The sequence below is a fragment of the Silurus meridionalis genome, chromosome 25, assembly GCF_014805685.1.
Source record: "Silurus meridionalis isolate SWU-2019-XX chromosome 25, ASM1480568v1, whole genome shotgun sequence".
In the NCBI taxonomy this organism is placed as follows: Eukaryota; Metazoa; Chordata; class Actinopteri; order Siluriformes; family Siluridae; genus Silurus; species Silurus meridionalis.
The window spans coordinates 16,507,501-16,525,000 of record NC_060908.1 but is presented as its reverse complement, the minus strand read 5'-3'; the positions used below and the strand labels follow the sequence as shown (position 1 = coordinate 16,525,000).

Sequence of the window (17,500 nt, the reverse complement as noted above, 5' to 3'; positions counted from 1 at the left end):
GTCAGAATGTTCTGTGGAAGGTACAGTAAATACAGTACATTCTAAACAAGAGAGCAGGATTTGGCAGGGTGTGAGTACAGTACATTATGAGTGAAGGATCAGTATTTGGCAGGGTGTGAGTACAGTACATTATGAGTAAAGGATCAGTATTTGGCAGGGTGTGAGTACAGTACATTATGAGTGAAGGATCAGTATTTGGCAGGGTGTGAGTACAGTACATTATGAGTAAAGGATCAGTATTTGGCAGGGTGTGAGTACAGTACATTATGAGTAAAGGATCAGTATTTGGCAGGGTGTGAGTACAGTACATTATGAGTGAAGGATCAGTATTTGGCAGGGTGTGAGTACAGTACATTATGAGTAAAGGATCAGTATTTGGCAGGGTGTGAGTACAGTACATTATGAGTGAAGGATCAGTATTTGGCAGGGTGTGAGTACAGTACATTATGAGTAAAGGATCAGTATTTGGCAGGGTGTGAGTACAGTACATTATGAGTGAAGGATCAGTTTTTGGCAGGGTGTGAGTACAGTACATTATGAGTGAAGGATCAGTATTTGGCAGGGTGTGAGTACAGTACAATATGAGTGAAGGATCAGTATTTGGCAGGGTGTGAGTACAGTACAATATGAGTGAAGGATCAGTATTTGGCAGGGTGTGAGTACAGTACATTATGAGTAAAGGATCATGATTTACCTGGGTCCTGCAGAGCTCTGAGTAGGGTCTCTTGCTGTTTGCCATATTTCCCTTGATCTCCATTTATGAGCATGCGGTACAATTCATAACTCAAGATCAACACACCACCGCTCCTGTGCCAACTTGTCAGAGCATTTACACGAGAACACACCGACTTCACCTTCACTAAATCCATCACCTAAATGTCCAAATAAGTACATGAACTTATTGGAGCTAACTATATTTTATTAGAGAACATTTTTTAAATGTTTAAATAAAAAAAAAACCACTGACTTCCAATTTCTTTTTGACGATGCCACGCTGCCATTTGTCGAACTCGGACCTCCAGTTGAGCACTGTGTTTAGAGGACACACCACCAGCGCCGTCTTCAGCTCTACCCTCTCGGACGTCAACACCGTGTGCAGAAAAGTGATCACCTGAAAGACACAAAGTCAGGTCCTGTCCTGCAAAAACGACATCGCATGTACCATACCGTCGATCCTCATCGGCATTCCCACCTGCAGCGTTTTTCCGAGTCCCATGCAATGGGCGAGCAGGCAGCCAGAACCAGGAGACACTTTCACCTTCGCTATGGACTCACAGCAGCTGTCCCACATAAACTGCACACCTGCACAGTGTGTAAACAATAAACAAAAACGTACAAAATAAATTGTTGGTAATAGAAATGATTCAATACACACATACTGTACTGTATATATGCACTTCCGCTTACCCTGGCGTTGGTGAGGTTTGAGTTTAACCAGCAGCTGTGTGTCCACCTCTACCAGACATTCCCGTGTTGCATCATCAAGTTCTAGCACCAGAGGGATGGGCCTGGCGGCAGGGGTCCTAGCTATTATCATCACCTGGAACCCAATACAGACATATGATGCGATTCCCCGGAAAAAATCAGATGCTCTATTATTCAGTATGGAACAGAAAGTCCACTTTGATGATTTGCTGTCTGTCTGAAGCAAAGAAATTAATTTACTTAAGTGCCTTCTGACTTCTAACGCATGACCCCTTCACAAACGCCTTTGTAGTGCGCAAAAAAAAAGAAGAATAAATGAAACCAGACGATCTTCTCCTGTTGTGTCTGCAGGAAGATGCAGCTCTACCTCTGCCATGTTAATCTATATTCTATGTTACTCTCAGGACACGGCTCGGTCCTTAATGTGATGCATCACATTCATGTAGCAGCAGCGGTGCTGAGAGAAATTAATCACATAGAAGATATAGGTCACTTTTCTAAATATGAAATGTATAAAGTTTTTTATTGATGCAAATATGTAAAATAAAAAAATTTAAATGATGCACCGGGATACAAATGCACACTTGTATCCAATGCACACTTAAAAAAAAAAAAAGAAAAAAAAAAAAAAAAAGTATTCATACATCATTAATTTTCATGCTGCTGCACCGATGCAGAATCTTCCCATCGCTACTACATTCACGTGACTGAAGCAAACGTACCTCTGGGTCCTCTCGTCCGTGTTCCTTGCTCTTCTCCTCCTGTCGTCGCTGTTGTTCTCTCTCAGCCAGCCTCTTCCTCCTCTCCTCCTCCTCTCTTAGTGCCTCCTGAGTCTCTTTTGCCAGCTGCTGAACCTCCAGAATTTTCCGGATCTTCCTGCGGCCCTTCGGTGTGCCCGTACAATTCTCTGCGTTTTCACCGTCCGTGGGGCCGTCACCCATGTCCTGCATTCGATTAGTCGATACACAGACATGATGAGAGAGGGCGTGGCCTCTTACTAATCTGCATTTCTTTCATTGGGCTGTATAGATTAATAACTGATTTTTTTTTTACCTTAGGAGGAGGTGTACGAGGTTCGCCGTCATCAACCAAGTCCTCCAGGACGCTGCACAACAATCCATCAACAAGCAATCAGTAAACTGTAACTTCAATCCTAAACATGACCAAATGTTTGTGGACACCCGGCCATTCGATTGTGATCAGACACAAGGGTGTGTGTTCATGCTACTGAATCCAAAGACATCGCATACAATTGTGTGTCTCCAACTTTGTGAAAACAGTTTGGAGAAGAACCACATAGCTGGAAAAGTCTGGTGTCCCAATACTTTTGGCTGCTAAAATATTTGTAAAAAAATCTCAGTTATTTAAGTTCATTATTAAACCCCGGACCGGGCGATTTACCTGGCGTTCTCGTCTTCTGATTGGCTGATCACCTCACTCAGTGCAGAATCCTCACTGGCTGAATCTCGCTCGTCACTGCTGTCTGTTAAATTTCTCTCCAGTAAATATTTGAAAAATGACCTTAAACACGTAAAATAAAAGAAATTATGCCCCGAACCTGATATTTTGGACGACTGCGTCTTTTTCCTTTTTGGCCTCTTATCATCAGGTTTATTGCCGTCATCCTGGGACGCAACCTCCCACAGGGTCACGGAACATTGCAGGAGGCGGTGACGAGACAGCGAGGGTCTAGCGGGACTGTCCGAGTCGGAGCTGTTATCGGTCAGCTCACCTACAAAATAACAACAACGACAAGGACGGACACACACACGGTGATACAGTGGGCTTTACAAACGAATACATAACGAGGTTACATATTACGTTGGTGCCGTGACCCGGATTAATTTTTTTCTTTTTTTTAATACGACTTTTTATCTTCTGTAGATTAAAGACAATTCGGTTTAACTTCAAAAGTTGAAAAATGAGAGTTAATTGCAAAGTTGAGCCTTTATCCAGGTACTATCTAGACTTAAACTACATTTAAAAAAAGGATCTAAACAGATTTTAAGGTAAGCAAAAGTATAGAAACTGAACAATCTTGAAAATTATTATTGTTAAATAAGTTTTTCTTTTTCAGTACTTTCTAGATTCCACGCCTCATGTTCGTGCAATGGCTCTGACTGACACCCCCCACCCCGTTTCTGAAACGCTTGCATTTTTTTCCCCAAAGACCGATCAAACAGCTATTGGAAAATTTATCTACCAAACATGAGTGATGTAATTAAAGGTCTGGACAATATTTTTAAAAAAGTTATATCTGCAATGATAACTGAGAAGAAGTCAAACTTGTGTGATAAAGAATTTCCTCACTGTCTTCAGCGTCATTCTTCTCTCCATCTCCCTCCTTCATATCGTCCTTGTCCTCATCGTCCTCTTCAACCTTGGATTCGGCATCTGACGTGTCGTCCTGACCGGAGCTGGAGGATAAATTTGCTCTGATCTCAGCCAACAGAAGCTGTTTGGCGATTCTACAGAGATCATGAGAAGAAGAAAAGCAGAAGGAAGTTTTGTTTATTCGGGGTGTTTGTGAGACATCAGGATAACAAATGAGATAAAACCGTTGTGTTGTTCTCAATACCACCGGCATCCTAAACAGCAATTACAAAATAGTGCTGCACATGAAAGAATATATATTTACGCCCTGTAGTGTGTGAATAGTGGATTGTGATTGGCTGGAAGTTCAGTGATGAACACACAGGTAGACTGTGTTTCGTATGTTCAATCTAAATGAATGCGCTGCTTATGAACACCTATAACCATAGCAACATCCAGTTCCGGTTTTATCCAGAATGAGACAGCGATTTAACATCAACCTGTCTCCGAAGAAACAAAAAAAAAAAAAAAAAAAAAAAGTGTATATAATTTTAAAATAAAATTTGCAAAGAAAATAAGCATTCAGTCATCACCCTCGCTAGCATTTTCAGTCCAAACCAAACTCCTGCTGAATGCTGGGAGTTTTAAATATACACACATACAGAACCACAGGATTTAGACTGCATTAGACATGCTTTTTTTTTGTTTTTTTAAGTTCTTCTGTTCTTCAAAACATGAAACTAGCATTATGGAAACGTCCCAAACGCTAGTTCGTGTCAGTGTTGCGCTTGTTTAGCATATTCGTTAGTACACTAAAAGGTATGAACTCGAGTTGAACATTGCAGGCACTAGCTGACATTTCACCATTTCAAAAATTCACAGTAGACGACAATTTCTGTAAAACGTGATCGCAAATCAGAACGTAACAAAACTCTGCTGCATTATGGGTTCTGGTGACTAGATCGTAGCGCTTCCTTGTCTGCACGGATCGACTCCACTTCCTGTTCTTGCATTACTAAAGTTTTTTATTTATTTAAATCTCGTTGCATGTCTGAAGACATGACTGGCAGCCATCTTGATTGTTGATTGGCCCAAATGAAAAACAGGTCTAGAAAATAAAGAACAGAGGCACAGAGACGAGACGAGTGTGTGGGGTAAATTCTTTTATTACAACGCCGCTTACATACAGACACAGATGCGATTATTCGTAAACCCGGACGGGTGCATGCAAATTTATTTACAATTTCAACAGCAACAACAACAAAAATTAAATAAAAAAAATAGTTTGGTGAAGTGAAAACTAGCATGCCGTCATTTCAAGTTTTGATCTTTTTTTTATGTTGTGGTGTGGAAAGTTCCAGAAAGAGAAGGAAAGAGTATGAACAGGAAAAAAAAAAAAGCTGGAAGAAAAAGAGAAAGAAAAAAAAAACGAATATCCACAATGTGTCCTCGAGCGTTTTTACCCCACACACAGCCTCGGCTCTGGTTTCTGCAGACGCAATGAGATCGTCTCCGAGCGAGAGCTGAACATGAGGACAAGTCGTCGCGGTTCGTGGTTACGTTTTGGTGATGGAAAAACGAAGCAGAACCGCTGAACTTCGAACAGCTCTAAAGAACACTAGCCAGTTGATAAGTCCAGCTGGTTTAAAACTTCTGCTACAACACACACAATGAAAAGTGTACAACCTGAAAACCTTCAACTTTTAATCTGTTCCAGAAAGAAAAAAAAAAAAAAGAAAATTCCGAACATACGCTAAGGGATTGTACTCGGGGTGCCAACACTAATGGAGCTTCTCACTCTGCAACCTGTACAGACACAGCGTGCCAAAACATTACCGGACTAGACATCATCAGATAAAGTGTGACTGAACGTAGGGGGAGAAACTAAAGGAACTGTGATGGGAAATCCTGAACCATGTGCCCCGTCTTGGCATGGAAACTTCTCCAAAGAACCTTGTGCACGAATACAGACTCCAAGTTTCAATACTTAAACCGATTTACTCGTAAAGGTGTTGATTTTAGGGATTTAAGCTTTGAGGGCTGGAACCCTACTAATAGGTCACAGTTCAGCATTTCAAACATTAGCGGCTTCACCCACCACTGGACCGCAGTTCGTTGTGGTGAAGCGCTCAAGATCTAAGATGATCTTTAGGAGCACACTGATTGATTTTGCAGAGGCGTCCCTGTGCTTATGGACTGATTTTACCAGGAGCTACAACAGGTATCACAGTTTGTTGTAATCTAAGCTCCGCCCACCCACCGACAATCGTTCCCATCGGACCACGCCCTCCTTCGCTACGGGTGCGTATTATAAGCAACAAAAACTTTTAATATAAAAACCCCCAAACCAAATATGAGTTTTCATACGATATTTTTACGCCAGTCTGTGTCTTTTTCGCACCTACCGTTAGCAAACCAAACAGCCCTTGAATTGTCTGACCGACACTATTGCACTTCCAGAACCGTCAGGCTGTGGCCTACAACACACACAAACACACACAGACAAGACACACAGGATTAAGTGCTCGCTTACCAAGAATAAAACACCAGCAGGTGTGTGTGTGGGGAGACAGAGCCACCATGAACATGCTGACCGCATGCTTTATTTATAAAAAAAATGTACAATAAAAAAAAAAAAAAAAAAAAAAAAAAGGCAAGGGTTCGGCCTCTGAATAAATAATTAAACATGCAAATCAAAATGACTACGCAGGGAAAAGCGAAAGAAAAAAATAATGATTGGGAAAATCATCCAAACGGTCAACAACTAAAAAAAAAAAAAAAAACCAAGAGCACTGATGAGGATTTTTTTGTCAAGAAGTCAGAGGAAACACTGCTCAATGGAATAAAAAATAAAAATCTACTTTCTCATCTAATGTAAGCGTAGTGTGACACTTTCTTTCAAGGCAGCATGTGACAATACTTTATGTTTAAAACAAAAAGGAACAAAATTTCCCAATATATCCGACCTCACCTCCCTCACCACCAATACTTCTACACCTGTACTATGTGGCCAGATTCCACACGGTTTCTCGGTTTACTCGATACGTAGGACACGTTAGGAAGGTGTTCGGAGGATGGAGGAAGTTGGGGGATTTTGGAATCGTATCACAGTGAAGTTCAAAGTGAGAACAAAAACGGTACTATGAGTAAATAAATACTAATAATAAAACTAAACAGCGTTAATATTAAACTCATTTTTATAGCTCCGCCCACCAGATATCTAGGTAACAAGAGGACACAGTCATCACGTACCTGGTGGAAACAGAGGTGGAAGATTATAGGTTTTTTTTTTTTTTTGCAGGAATCGACCAATAAAATGAGCAGAGGCGGAGCTTAAGACACAATCGTTTGAATCCGAACAGAAAAACTAGCCATATGTATATATACACAATTTTTTTTGCCAAAAAATCTTCTCCTTCAGCATATATAGACATCGTTTTTGGCACGTTAGCATGACTTCAGAAAGCTAGCTGAGAGCATTCCTGGCTACCTACATAGCTATGATGTTTCTGAAAATGTTCCTGGATCGGAATGTGTGTTAACCTGTTGCAAGACCAATCGTTTTATTAAAACGCCGCCGCTTTTACTAATCATGGCCTTTTCTGCTTCAAGACGATGCCGGAGTTTTATAAACTGAACCATTAAAGCTTTTTTTTTTACTCCGGTTAAAATAAAATAATAATAATAATAATAACAATACTTACATCGCATGATGCTGAAGTTCAATTTACAGCCAAACAAATCATGAATCTAATCTAATGAATCTTCTAATCTGCTTACGAGACGAAATAGTTTCTACACTCAACAGTGTTACCGTGACGACAGCTGGAGCGACTCAAAGAATTTACACGACTAGAGTCAGAGAATGTAATTAGCTACGCCAACAAAACTTCATTAGCGATGCTACACTTGTAATAAATAAGCAGCTTTAAAAAAAACAAATCAAACGAGATGAAATGAACCAGCGGCTCTGGGCCGTGTTTTTATCTGTACATCCGCAGTGACGGTTATTAAGTTGGTTTTGTCAGGGAAATCGAGGAATGAAAAAAAAAAAACAAGCAGGTGAACCAAGCAGACACGTGCTGACGTGACGTCAAATATCGCCATCCTTCGGTTTTTCACCCTTGATGATCTCTGGTAACAGTGATTATCGCAATATGTTACGGTAAACGATTATCAGCCTCAGTCTACGACACTGCAAATTGCACACTACACCAAACCCCTATTTTAGTATTTCATCTTTACAGTGTGTGTGTGTGTGTGTGTTACATGTTGAGTCGGCGGAGCACGAGGCCCGTGCTGGCCGCCGCTCGAGTGTGTCGTGTGCGTGTCGGGGTGAGGGGAGGTCCTGAAACGTGTGTGCTTTTGAGACGTGTTTGGATGCCGGCGGCAGCGGTGGACTGTGTGTCAGGGGGTTTGATGGGGTTCAGAGGTTCAGACTGAGACGAAGAGCTTCGGCCTGGGCACTCCGAATCCAAACCGTACCTATTCTCCACATCATCTTCATCCAAGACGATCGGGGCTGGGCACGTGTCCACCTCATCACCTACACACACACACACACACACACACACACACACACACACACACACACACACACACACACACACACAAAATTAGTGTCAGGAATAGACACTAGGAACTAGGGGTTTAACGCTGAACGAAATCCACGGCTCGGCGAGTACCACGGTTTATAATCCACGGCTCGGCACGTACCAATTGAGTGATTAAATTGACAAATTAATTACATGAAATTAAGAAAATGTCAAAATGTAATGAAAGTTTACATTAGTATTATTAAGTTTTCTAAAGATATGATCTACTTAACTGTTCTAATTTCAGCAGACTTTGAAGGATGGAAGAAATAAAAACGTTGATATTCATTCACTCCCTCTATATGCGGAATTATCAGCATTTTCTCCTTTTAAAGAGAAATTTTGGAAGTCTTGACATAAAAGTGCGCAGAACAACGCACTGGGAGTCGTGTTTCCGGTACGGAGTGAGAAGCCACAGTGACACTGCACTAGTTCTAGTTTCTCTTCTATACCCCCTGGCATTGTTGTGAATGTTTTCAGATGTATTAATGATTAGACACTGTACCAGAGGACTGCTGGAACGTTCCAGAACCCATCAGCGCGACGTCATTCAGCGGTTTAATCTTCTGGTCCAGCTCGTCCGAGTCACTGCTGTCCATTTCCTGGTCGCTTGATGAACTCTCGCTGTCTGCTGCAGTCTTTGTGACCTTGTGAGGAAGACCTACGGTTCTCCTGACCTTCGACCCCGAATCCCCGACTTCAACAACTGAAGACGACGACGACGAAGACGTAGACGAGGACCTCTCTTTCAGTTTCCGCTTGCGTGACGTTCGATCTTGGCATGGTGGTGTGGTTTTGACCAATCCGAACAGGCACTGCTTTCTGACTTCCTGGTTTGGGTCGGCCGCGCCCCCGTCGCTGTCGACCCCACCCTCCTCCTCGCTACTGGCCATGGCGGCGGTGGCGGTCTGCAGGAGCACAGCGGGCACTTCGTCCGAGTCGGAGTCCTCCTCCAGGCCGGCGTGTGTCGCGTCCGAGCGCCGTCTCCGCGGAGTCATCTTGACACGTGGCGAGCGCTTGTTTTCCTCTGCCATTTCCAGCTCGTCGTCTTCGTCTTCGTCGTCGCTGTTTTCCTCCTCCATCGCCACACCTCCTTTCCCCTCACACTCCTCCTCCGCCTTCGTCTCTTCTGGTCCCTTTGTATTGTCTACCGTTCCTTCAGTCGTCTCCGTTTCACCAGGGTTTTCCTCCTCCTTCATTTGCGTGTTCGTCTCTGCCATATCGACAGTGGTGGCGCCAACTGAGCCGGGGTCTACGTTGGTCTCGGGATCACCAGACGTCTCTACTGGGACAGGGGTCAGCTTCACCACTAGTTCCTTCGTGACGCACGAGCCTCTGGGAGCCCGAGGTTTCCGTTGCCGCGGTTTCGCGCGCTGTCTCTGAGGCTCCCGTTTGCCCCCGTACAGCTCGCGGTCCAGTGCTTCCTGTAAACATGTGCACAAATCAGTTGGGGGTCATTTCCTCAGTACTGCACCTCAGTGACAGTAAAACTCCAAGGCAGGCATTACCTGCAGGGCGGTGTGGGCCTGGCGCAGGTCCTGCAGGATGGTGCGAAACATCATCAGTCTCCTCGCTCGATCCACGTCCTCCTCCTCGCTCACCTCCTCGTCCTTCTCGCTCTGCATGAAATCCACGAACGAGCGGTTCAGCGATGTCGTCATGTCCACGACGCGCTGCATGCGATCGCACAGACCCCTCGAGGGCGCCGAGCTCATCGGAAACCCTGCCCCTGCCCCGCCACGTCCACCCCTTTGCTTCCCGCGAGCCCCGCCCCCTACCCCAGCCCGTTTGCGAGCCCAGATCTTCTCCAGGTTCTGAAGCACAGAGTCGCAGGCCAGCACAAGGTCCATGAGCGGCTCCGGGCTGCAAACGTAACAATACCACTTGCGTTCCTCCTCCAAGATGGCAGACAGCTCCCGCCGCCCGAGGTTCCTCAGGACACACTTCTTACAGAATGCGTTGCTGCAATAGTCACAGCCTATCAGACTGCCTCCTTCTGCACACCACCTGCAAAACAAAAAGAAATAATGAAAAAATGGCCACACACACACACACACACACACACACACACACACACACACACACATTTATGTACTTAAATACCAGCCTATGGACATTTTACTTCATTTCGTGCTACGTTTGTTCGGTTCCTACCTGCACTGCTCGTCCATCCCCTCTGCATCTTTGCTGATGTCATCACTCATGTAGTACTTAAAACAGGACTGGGAATTTGAATGAATAAATAAAACATCAATTAGTATTATGGGATATTCTTCAACATACTCAATTGCAGTCACAGTCACACACACACACACACCTTGCAGATCAGCACTTTGAGGGCAGGGTGTTGGTAGACCGAGTCTCTCTGGAAATGGTTCACTTGTTGACCACAGGCTGTACAGTTCACTCGCTCGATGTCAGAGCCTCCTAAACACACACGTACGATCTCCTTTTTATATAATTATTAATAAAGACAGGTACGGAGTAGAAAGCAGCAGAAGACACTAGAACTAATGAGAGAAATAAGCAGGCAAATAAGCAAAGTTTCACCTCTCCGTCTTTCGGAAAAGTCTTTGTTCTGCTTCACTCGTTTGCTGCGAAATTCTGGACCTCTGAACTCATCACGGACTTCGTTAGACACCGGCTCTGGCAACACAAACACCGTACCTGTACCAGAGAGCAGGGAAAAAATACAAATAAGAGAGAGAAAAATAACTACCCGTACCCCAGAGCCCGAGCCCGCTCTCCCCGTACTCCAGAGCCCGGCCCCGCTCTCTGTTCGTACCCCAGAGTCCGACCGCACTCTCCGATCTCTCTTCGTTCCCCAGAGCCCGACCCCACTCTCCCATCTCTCTTCGTTCCCCAGAGCCCGACCCCACTCTCCCATCTCTCTTCGTTCCCCAGAGCCCGACCCCACTCTCCCATCTCTTCGCTCCCCAGAGCCCGACCCCACTCTCCTATCTCTCGCTCCCCAGAGCCCGACCCCACTCTCCTATCTCTCTTCGTTCCCCAGAGCCCGACCCCACTCTCCTATCTCTCTTCGTACCCCAGAGCCCGACCCCACTCTCCTATCTCTCTTCGTTCCCCAGAGCCCGACCCCACTCTCCTATCTCTCTTCGTTCCCCAGAGCCCGACCCCACTCTCCTATCTCTCTTCGTACCCCAGAGCCCGACCCCACTCTCCTATCTCTCTCTCTGTTCCCCAGTACTGGCGTACACACCTTTAGGCAGGCAGGTCGTGTCTGGTTCACTGGAGTTGATGGACAACACGTCTTCAGTTCCACTCTCAGAGGACGCGTCCGACTCGTTCAGGCCGCTGTGCTTGGTTACCACCAACGGCTTCCTGAATCCAATATGATCAGTAAACTGTGTTAAGTGTACACGCTTGTATCACATTGTATTTGTTTATATATAGCGCTGAAACAGGACTGACCTTCTAGAACGGGCTGAGGAGGAAACGCTGGGCTGCACACACAGAACCACACGTTGAATTTGTCAAAACACCACCATACAGAAGAAATAATGAACATTTAAAGCTGTAGTTCTCTATTTGGAGTCTGTATTTTACAATTATGTCACTTTGTTAACTGTTGAATTAGTTTCTAAACATTTTGTTTATTGTGCTTATAAAAATGTCAATTAAAAACCAAGACATCGTAAATCATTTAAAAATAAATATATGCATGTACTCCAACCTTTAAAAACTAAATCCAGACCATAAAATCGATGGGTGCTGCTGGAGCGCAGCGAGTTATTCAGAGCAGTTTGAAATAAGGTCCGTTCTCTACTGTGCTGTACAGGTGAAAAGTTACGTAGTGACTGTGTGAAGGTTTACCTCGTCGACAGCTCGGGATTCCGCTTGCTGCTGCTCGATAAACTCTTTGGCCATCGCACCTGGGACGAGGAGGAGCAATAAACCCCGATGATTACACACTGACACACACTTTAGATCCTTATCATTGTTAATACAGCATGAGCATTGATGGCCACGCCTGTGTTTAATTCCTACACAACATTCTGGGGCATGAAAACCCTAGTGTGCCTGAGAAAAGTGTAAAACGCTCACCGCTCCAGTGCCCGGGTAAACTGTTCTCCCCAGTCTGCTCTTCAGAAACAGCCAGGTACGTGTGAAGCTTATTGATCAGGAGCCCCAGTTTACCCCCACCGCTTCTACTGCCTCCAGGCACGGGCCTGAAACAACCACCACAATAACACTTAGTGTAAAAAAATCTACAGTAGAAACAGAAAGAAAGCTCTGACAATCCAAACACAGTGGACTATTGATTAATCCTAATGATTAGAATCTGATATACTGGTGTAAAAATCCTCAACTAAACAAAAAACTAATAAAAAAATAAATAAAAAAGCAAAAAATAAATAAACAGTTTACTCAAACAGTAACGCTTTCCAGCACATGGAATATTTTAGCGTCGTTTCTTCGTACAAAACAATAAAATTATTCACGCGGTCTAGAAGTTCAATAATCCAGCTAGCTACTGCTGAGGAGTGGGAACTAATTAAAAGCTTGTGAATATTCATGAATCATTTACATTACAAAGAACAAAAAGTTCCAGATACTCCCAACCAATACTACTAAAATTCAAATCAATAAACAAAGACACGCCCATTACTCAAGGGGGCGGGGCATGTACAATCTAGACAGCGATTAAACAAAAATGGCGTATTAGAAATACGATGAAAACAAATGTCATTTAAGGGACACTTTAATGGACATTTTATTGCACTGAAAACACATTTTTTAATTGTTTTTCTTGTCTGGTGGAATAAAACATCCCCCCAGAATTGAAATATCTAAAACTTTACTTAATACATATTTATAACTGTCTGTTATTTTAACTGAATAACATATAAATAAAAATCTTAAATGACAGGAATGATCACTGTAAGTGGAGTGATCAGGATAATAAACGGAGGATGTGAATTTCAGGGGAATATTGGCCCCGTTAGCTAACAGACTAAACATTCTTTGTCTATAAAGGTCTCGGGGTTTAGCTACAGTGAAGAGATAACGATGTGTGTAGACGCGCTTTTTATAGTAATTACACAAGAAATTCGTGTACAACTCGAAAAAACATTTGATTTGCTGAATTCGGGTATTGCCGTGTTTGGAAAATATACATTCCTAACCTTAGCATAGCGGCTATCCTGCTAGCTAGTTAGCTAGCTTTGCTCTCCATAGAAACCCCGTTCGCTAGTGATGCTAACACTATTAGCCAGTCTGCTGTCGCTCGTAAACACCGCCTCTCACCTGAGCACTTCGGCGGACATCGTGCGCTCCGTCTGGGGCGAGCTCACACCGCTGACCGCGTCTCAAACCCCCGATGGAACTACAACCATCGTCTGGTCTCAGCAAACTGCGCCACACTCACACACTCACAACACACACACACTTCTGTGTTATAGAAACTTCTCCCACACTACGCCATCTTGCCGGCTCTCGTTTGCGCGCGGCGCGTTAAAATGGCGACCGGATTCCCGACGTGATGTCGTCACTTCCGGCTCACGATCGCGCTCTCTCTTTTTTTTTTAACCCGTAAGCTAGCTAATGTATTACAGAAAAAGTAAGAATAAACACGAATATAAGCGAATACATAAAAAGTATAAATGATATAAAATGTACATATCGTACATTTAAAGTCTACAAATCCAAAATGAGATCTTTTAAAAGGTTTAAATGTAAAAGTCAGGCCTTTTGGTAGTTAGCTGTGATGCTATCTTGAGGTAAATTTACGTGGCCGTTTATTTGAATACAATTCCTCTCTCACAAACATGAAGAATTTTTTTTTTAATGAGAAAAAACATAGCTTTTAATACTTAATCATCGAATGTACCCATTAATCATCCCAATTATCCAGATAAACGTTTTCGTTCACAGTAGCACCATTTTTTTTTTTTTTTTTTAAAGACAAATTGTAAATGGTTTTGTGGGTTAAACCAGCCATCGATTCACAAATGTCTCCCATCCTGTACCTAGATCTGGTCCAATGATCTACATTAATCTAACAAACTTTGACTAGATGAAACCGCAAACACGACCCACATCAGATGGCTTGGATCCTGGTTTCATGTTCCCATATACACCCCTACACCCTGGTCTGCCAGTTGACAACCTTTGCTGTAAAATGTACACATACTTGAGAGAACCATATTGCCACAAGAACTTGTAGAAATGCTGAAAGATATAACTCAAGTTATAATCCACATAGACTGTGTTAGACTATGCTGTGAAGCTGTTATGGCCTTTTGGTTCAAAATGTAACAAATGTCTACTAGTTTTTGGCAATGTCATTACCCTTGTAGCTTTTAGCACAACTTTAACAACATTAAACCGATAGATCGAATAGATTCATTCTGTCTAACAGAAAACCTTGACATTACTGTCAAATGTTCCTCAGAAATCAGATTTAGAAGTTCAATCATGCGTGCTTTATTATGAATATATAGTGTAAACCCTTTTTGTTTAATTATTAAATGGTTTGGGACATGAGGCACAAGCCTAGCTAGATAATTTCAGAACACTTCCAATATGGCATGATTTGTTACAGGGACAAAGAGCGTGCAACAGATCCAGGTATTTCAGCTTCTAGACACATTTGGTTTAAAAAATGAATCTTTACATCAGTCACACATAACCACACACATGCATACATGTAAAAAAGTTTTTTAGGTTATTTATCAAACCAGTACATCTGATTTACTTCTCCTCTTCAGTGTTCGGTTCAGCTGGAGTCCGATTGTGTGTTTCATGTTGTGTGTGTATGTCTGCTTGTGTATGTGTAAGTCTATGTGTATGTGGAGGAACAAAAACGTTTTCTCCTTCCACCTCATGGGGGGACATCAGCCCGAGTCCGGTGTGACACAGCTGCCTCTCAAGTGCCGTGATACGTTGTTTGAGGCGGCGCTGAGTGCTCGTGAATTCCCCTAACAAGCGGGCAAAGCGTGTCTGCAGGATATCCAGAGATGCATCCATGCGCTCCACTCTTTCCTCTGTGCCTATGACGCCTAACCCTCCAGCTGCTACACTCTCATCCAGGAGGCCCTGCTTTCTCAGGATTTCCCTTCCACGCTCTTCCAGAACCTTCTGAGCATCTGGATATTCTACCACAGCCTCCATTAGGTCGTCTTTAGAGAGGCAGAAGAGGTCAGAGTAGCCGATACTACGTATGTTAGCCGTGCGCCGGTTCCCCATCTTGCTACCTTGAATGTTAAGGATGCTAATTTCTCCAAAACAACCGCCAGCGGTTAACAAAGCGAACTGCGTGACTCCATCATCTGCCACCACAGCTAGCTGCCCCTCTTTGATGATGTACATTTCCTTCCCAATATCACCCTTCCTGCAGATGTAGTCCCCGGGACTGTACACTTGAGGGCGTAGTTTCAGAACCAGTTCCACTAGCAGTCCAGCTTCACAGTCTTGAAAAATACGCACTTTTTTTAGTGTTTCCAGGTGGACGTTAATTGCGATTTCAGCCCTCAGTTTATCGGGAAGGTTCTTCAGGACCTCCTGTTCATCCACAGCTTTCTTGTTGGTCCAGAGGTAGTCGAACCACTTAATGACACGTGTCTCGAGGGTGCGGTTAACCTTGCGGAAGTGCATGTAATGCTTGATGGCATCGATGCGTGCCTGGAACTCGGCCCTCGTTGCATTCATGTTGGCAATCATGGAACCCACGTTACCGACGATGGTGGCAAAGATCAGCACGCCAACCAGGAAGTCAAAAACTACAAAGACATACTCTTCATCCTTCACTGGAGGGGGCATTTCTCCAATAGTGGTAAGTGTTAGTGTGGACCAGTAAAAGCAGTACACGTAGCAGAACGCTAGTGTTTCGTTCACGCGGGAATACACCCAGGAATCCGAGTTGAGCCCCAGAGCCTTAGAAATGGCGTAATAAATGCACGCGTTCCAGTGAATGATGACCAGGATGTAGAGGACGAGGTTGCAAATGCGAAAGGCGTTGGGGTAGTTGGTGCGCGTCTCTGTGCGATCGAAAAATTCGAACATGCGTGAAAAGCGGAGAAGGCGATTGAAGCGAAGTTGGGGTATGTACCCTGTGGCAAATAAGAGCAGCTCTGTGGGCAGGATGGACATAGTGTCCAGTTTAAATTGAAGAGTGTGAATGTAGTTGTCTCTCAACTTGGCCAAGTCTTTCACCAGCAGACCTTGCTCCAGGTATCCTTTGGAGGAAAAAAGATGGTCATTTGTTGGCTAACTAATGCCACATTTTTTGTAGTGCTGCGTTTTATGATAGATTAAGCAGTGGTGAAACACACTAGGAGAAAAATTATATCTGCCTTTTTTCATGTTTGCGGCCTACAAACATGGCCACCACGGAGTACAAAACACACACACACACACACACACACACACACACACACACACACACACACACACACACACACACAAACACACCCATGCTTCAAGTCACAGAGATATTCACAGAAAAACCCTGTTCTACAGCACATTCCAGTAGTGACTTTGATTCATTAACCCCTTGTGAAGTATATGCTCTGTTTGCTCCTTGCTCTCAGTCTCCCAAGCTTTATTGTCCTGCATTTAAAACTTTTCCGATTCATGTAAATGCAGTGTCAGATATTCCAAGCAAAAAGTCAACCTGTCTTGTACCTGTCCTTAGTCTCATACATGTGTCCAGTATGTAAACAAGGTCGCAGATGTAATCCAGCCCCAACCACAGGAAGAAGTTCTGATCTTGAAGTTCATCAAAACATGCTCTGAAAAATAAAATAAAAAGTAGCTTAATAGTTTGAGTTTTGCTCAAGTGTTCCACACAACCGTGCTCCCAGCTTGAACTTTTTAAAATTCCTGATACTTTTATTAGAATAAATTTTTGTTGTAACTCAAGAAAAGCAGATGCTCTCTCTTTCTTTCTCTCTCTAAGGACACATTTGTCTGCATCCATCGGTAAAACCACAAAGCGCATCAGAATCTCTCCTATTAGTCACGCTAGTAGAGTTATTACACACACACACACACACACACACACACACACACACTCATTCTCTTCAACATCTTACACTCTATATCACAATCTAATTAGGTAAAATGTCATAAATAAGTGGTTGATAAAATATTCTAAGTTATATGAAGATAATAAGACTAGAATGTACAGCTTTCCATCTAAAACT

The 17,500-nt window shown here is 43.5% G+C and overlaps 2 protein-coding genes across 3 annotated transcripts in view; both read right to left on the bottom strand.

Annotated features, from left to right (window-relative positions):
- Positions 1 to 13,820, bottom strand: part of LOC124378934 (transcriptional regulator ATRX-like) — an 18,717-nt gene extending 4,897 nt beyond the window's left edge. For both annotated transcript variants that reach the window (XM_046838787.1, XM_046838789.1), the window contains exons 1-20: positions 13,602 to 13,820; positions 12,399 to 12,523; positions 12,168 to 12,226; positions 11,766 to 11,797; positions 11,554 to 11,675; positions 10,884 to 11,000; positions 10,651 to 10,760; positions 10,488 to 10,555; positions 9,842 to 10,340; positions 8,839 to 9,757; positions 8,224 to 8,284; positions 3,736 to 3,893; positions 2,984 to 3,157; positions 2,827 to 2,908; positions 2,479 to 2,530; positions 2,148 to 2,369; positions 1,408 to 1,540; positions 1,193 to 1,302; positions 968 to 1,111; positions 695 to 872 (exon numbers count right to left, since the gene is read on the bottom strand). In XM_046838787.1, the coding sequence (XP_046694743.1) occupies positions 695 to 872; positions 968 to 1,111; positions 1,193 to 1,302; positions 1,408 to 1,540; positions 2,148 to 2,369; positions 2,479 to 2,530; positions 2,827 to 2,908; positions 2,984 to 3,157; positions 3,736 to 3,893; positions 8,224 to 8,284; positions 8,839 to 9,757; positions 9,842 to 10,340; positions 10,488 to 10,555; positions 10,651 to 10,760; positions 10,884 to 11,000; positions 11,554 to 11,675; positions 11,766 to 11,797; positions 12,168 to 12,226; positions 12,399 to 12,523; positions 13,602 to 13,621 (3,385 nt within the window). In that variant the 5' untranslated portion in view covers positions 13,622 to 13,820. The remainder of the gene's footprint in view (positions 1 to 694; positions 873 to 967; positions 1,112 to 1,192; positions 1,303 to 1,407; positions 1,541 to 2,147; positions 2,370 to 2,478; positions 2,531 to 2,826; positions 2,909 to 2,983; positions 3,158 to 3,735; positions 3,894 to 8,223; positions 8,285 to 8,838; positions 9,758 to 9,841; positions 10,341 to 10,487; positions 10,556 to 10,650; positions 10,761 to 10,883; positions 11,001 to 11,553; positions 11,676 to 11,765; positions 11,798 to 12,167; positions 12,227 to 12,398; positions 12,524 to 13,601) is intronic.
- A 991-nt stretch (positions 13,821 to 14,811) lies between these two features.
- cnga2b (cyclic nucleotide gated channel subunit alpha 2b) overlaps positions 14,812 to 17,500 on the bottom strand; it is a 3,959-nt gene continuing 1,270 nt past the window's right edge. The window contains 2 exon segments of the mRNA XM_046838791.1: positions 14,812 to 16,531; positions 16,980 to 17,086. Coding sequence (XP_046694747.1) covers positions 15,048 to 16,531; positions 16,980 to 17,086 — 1,591 coding nt within the window. The 3' untranslated portion in view covers positions 14,812 to 15,047.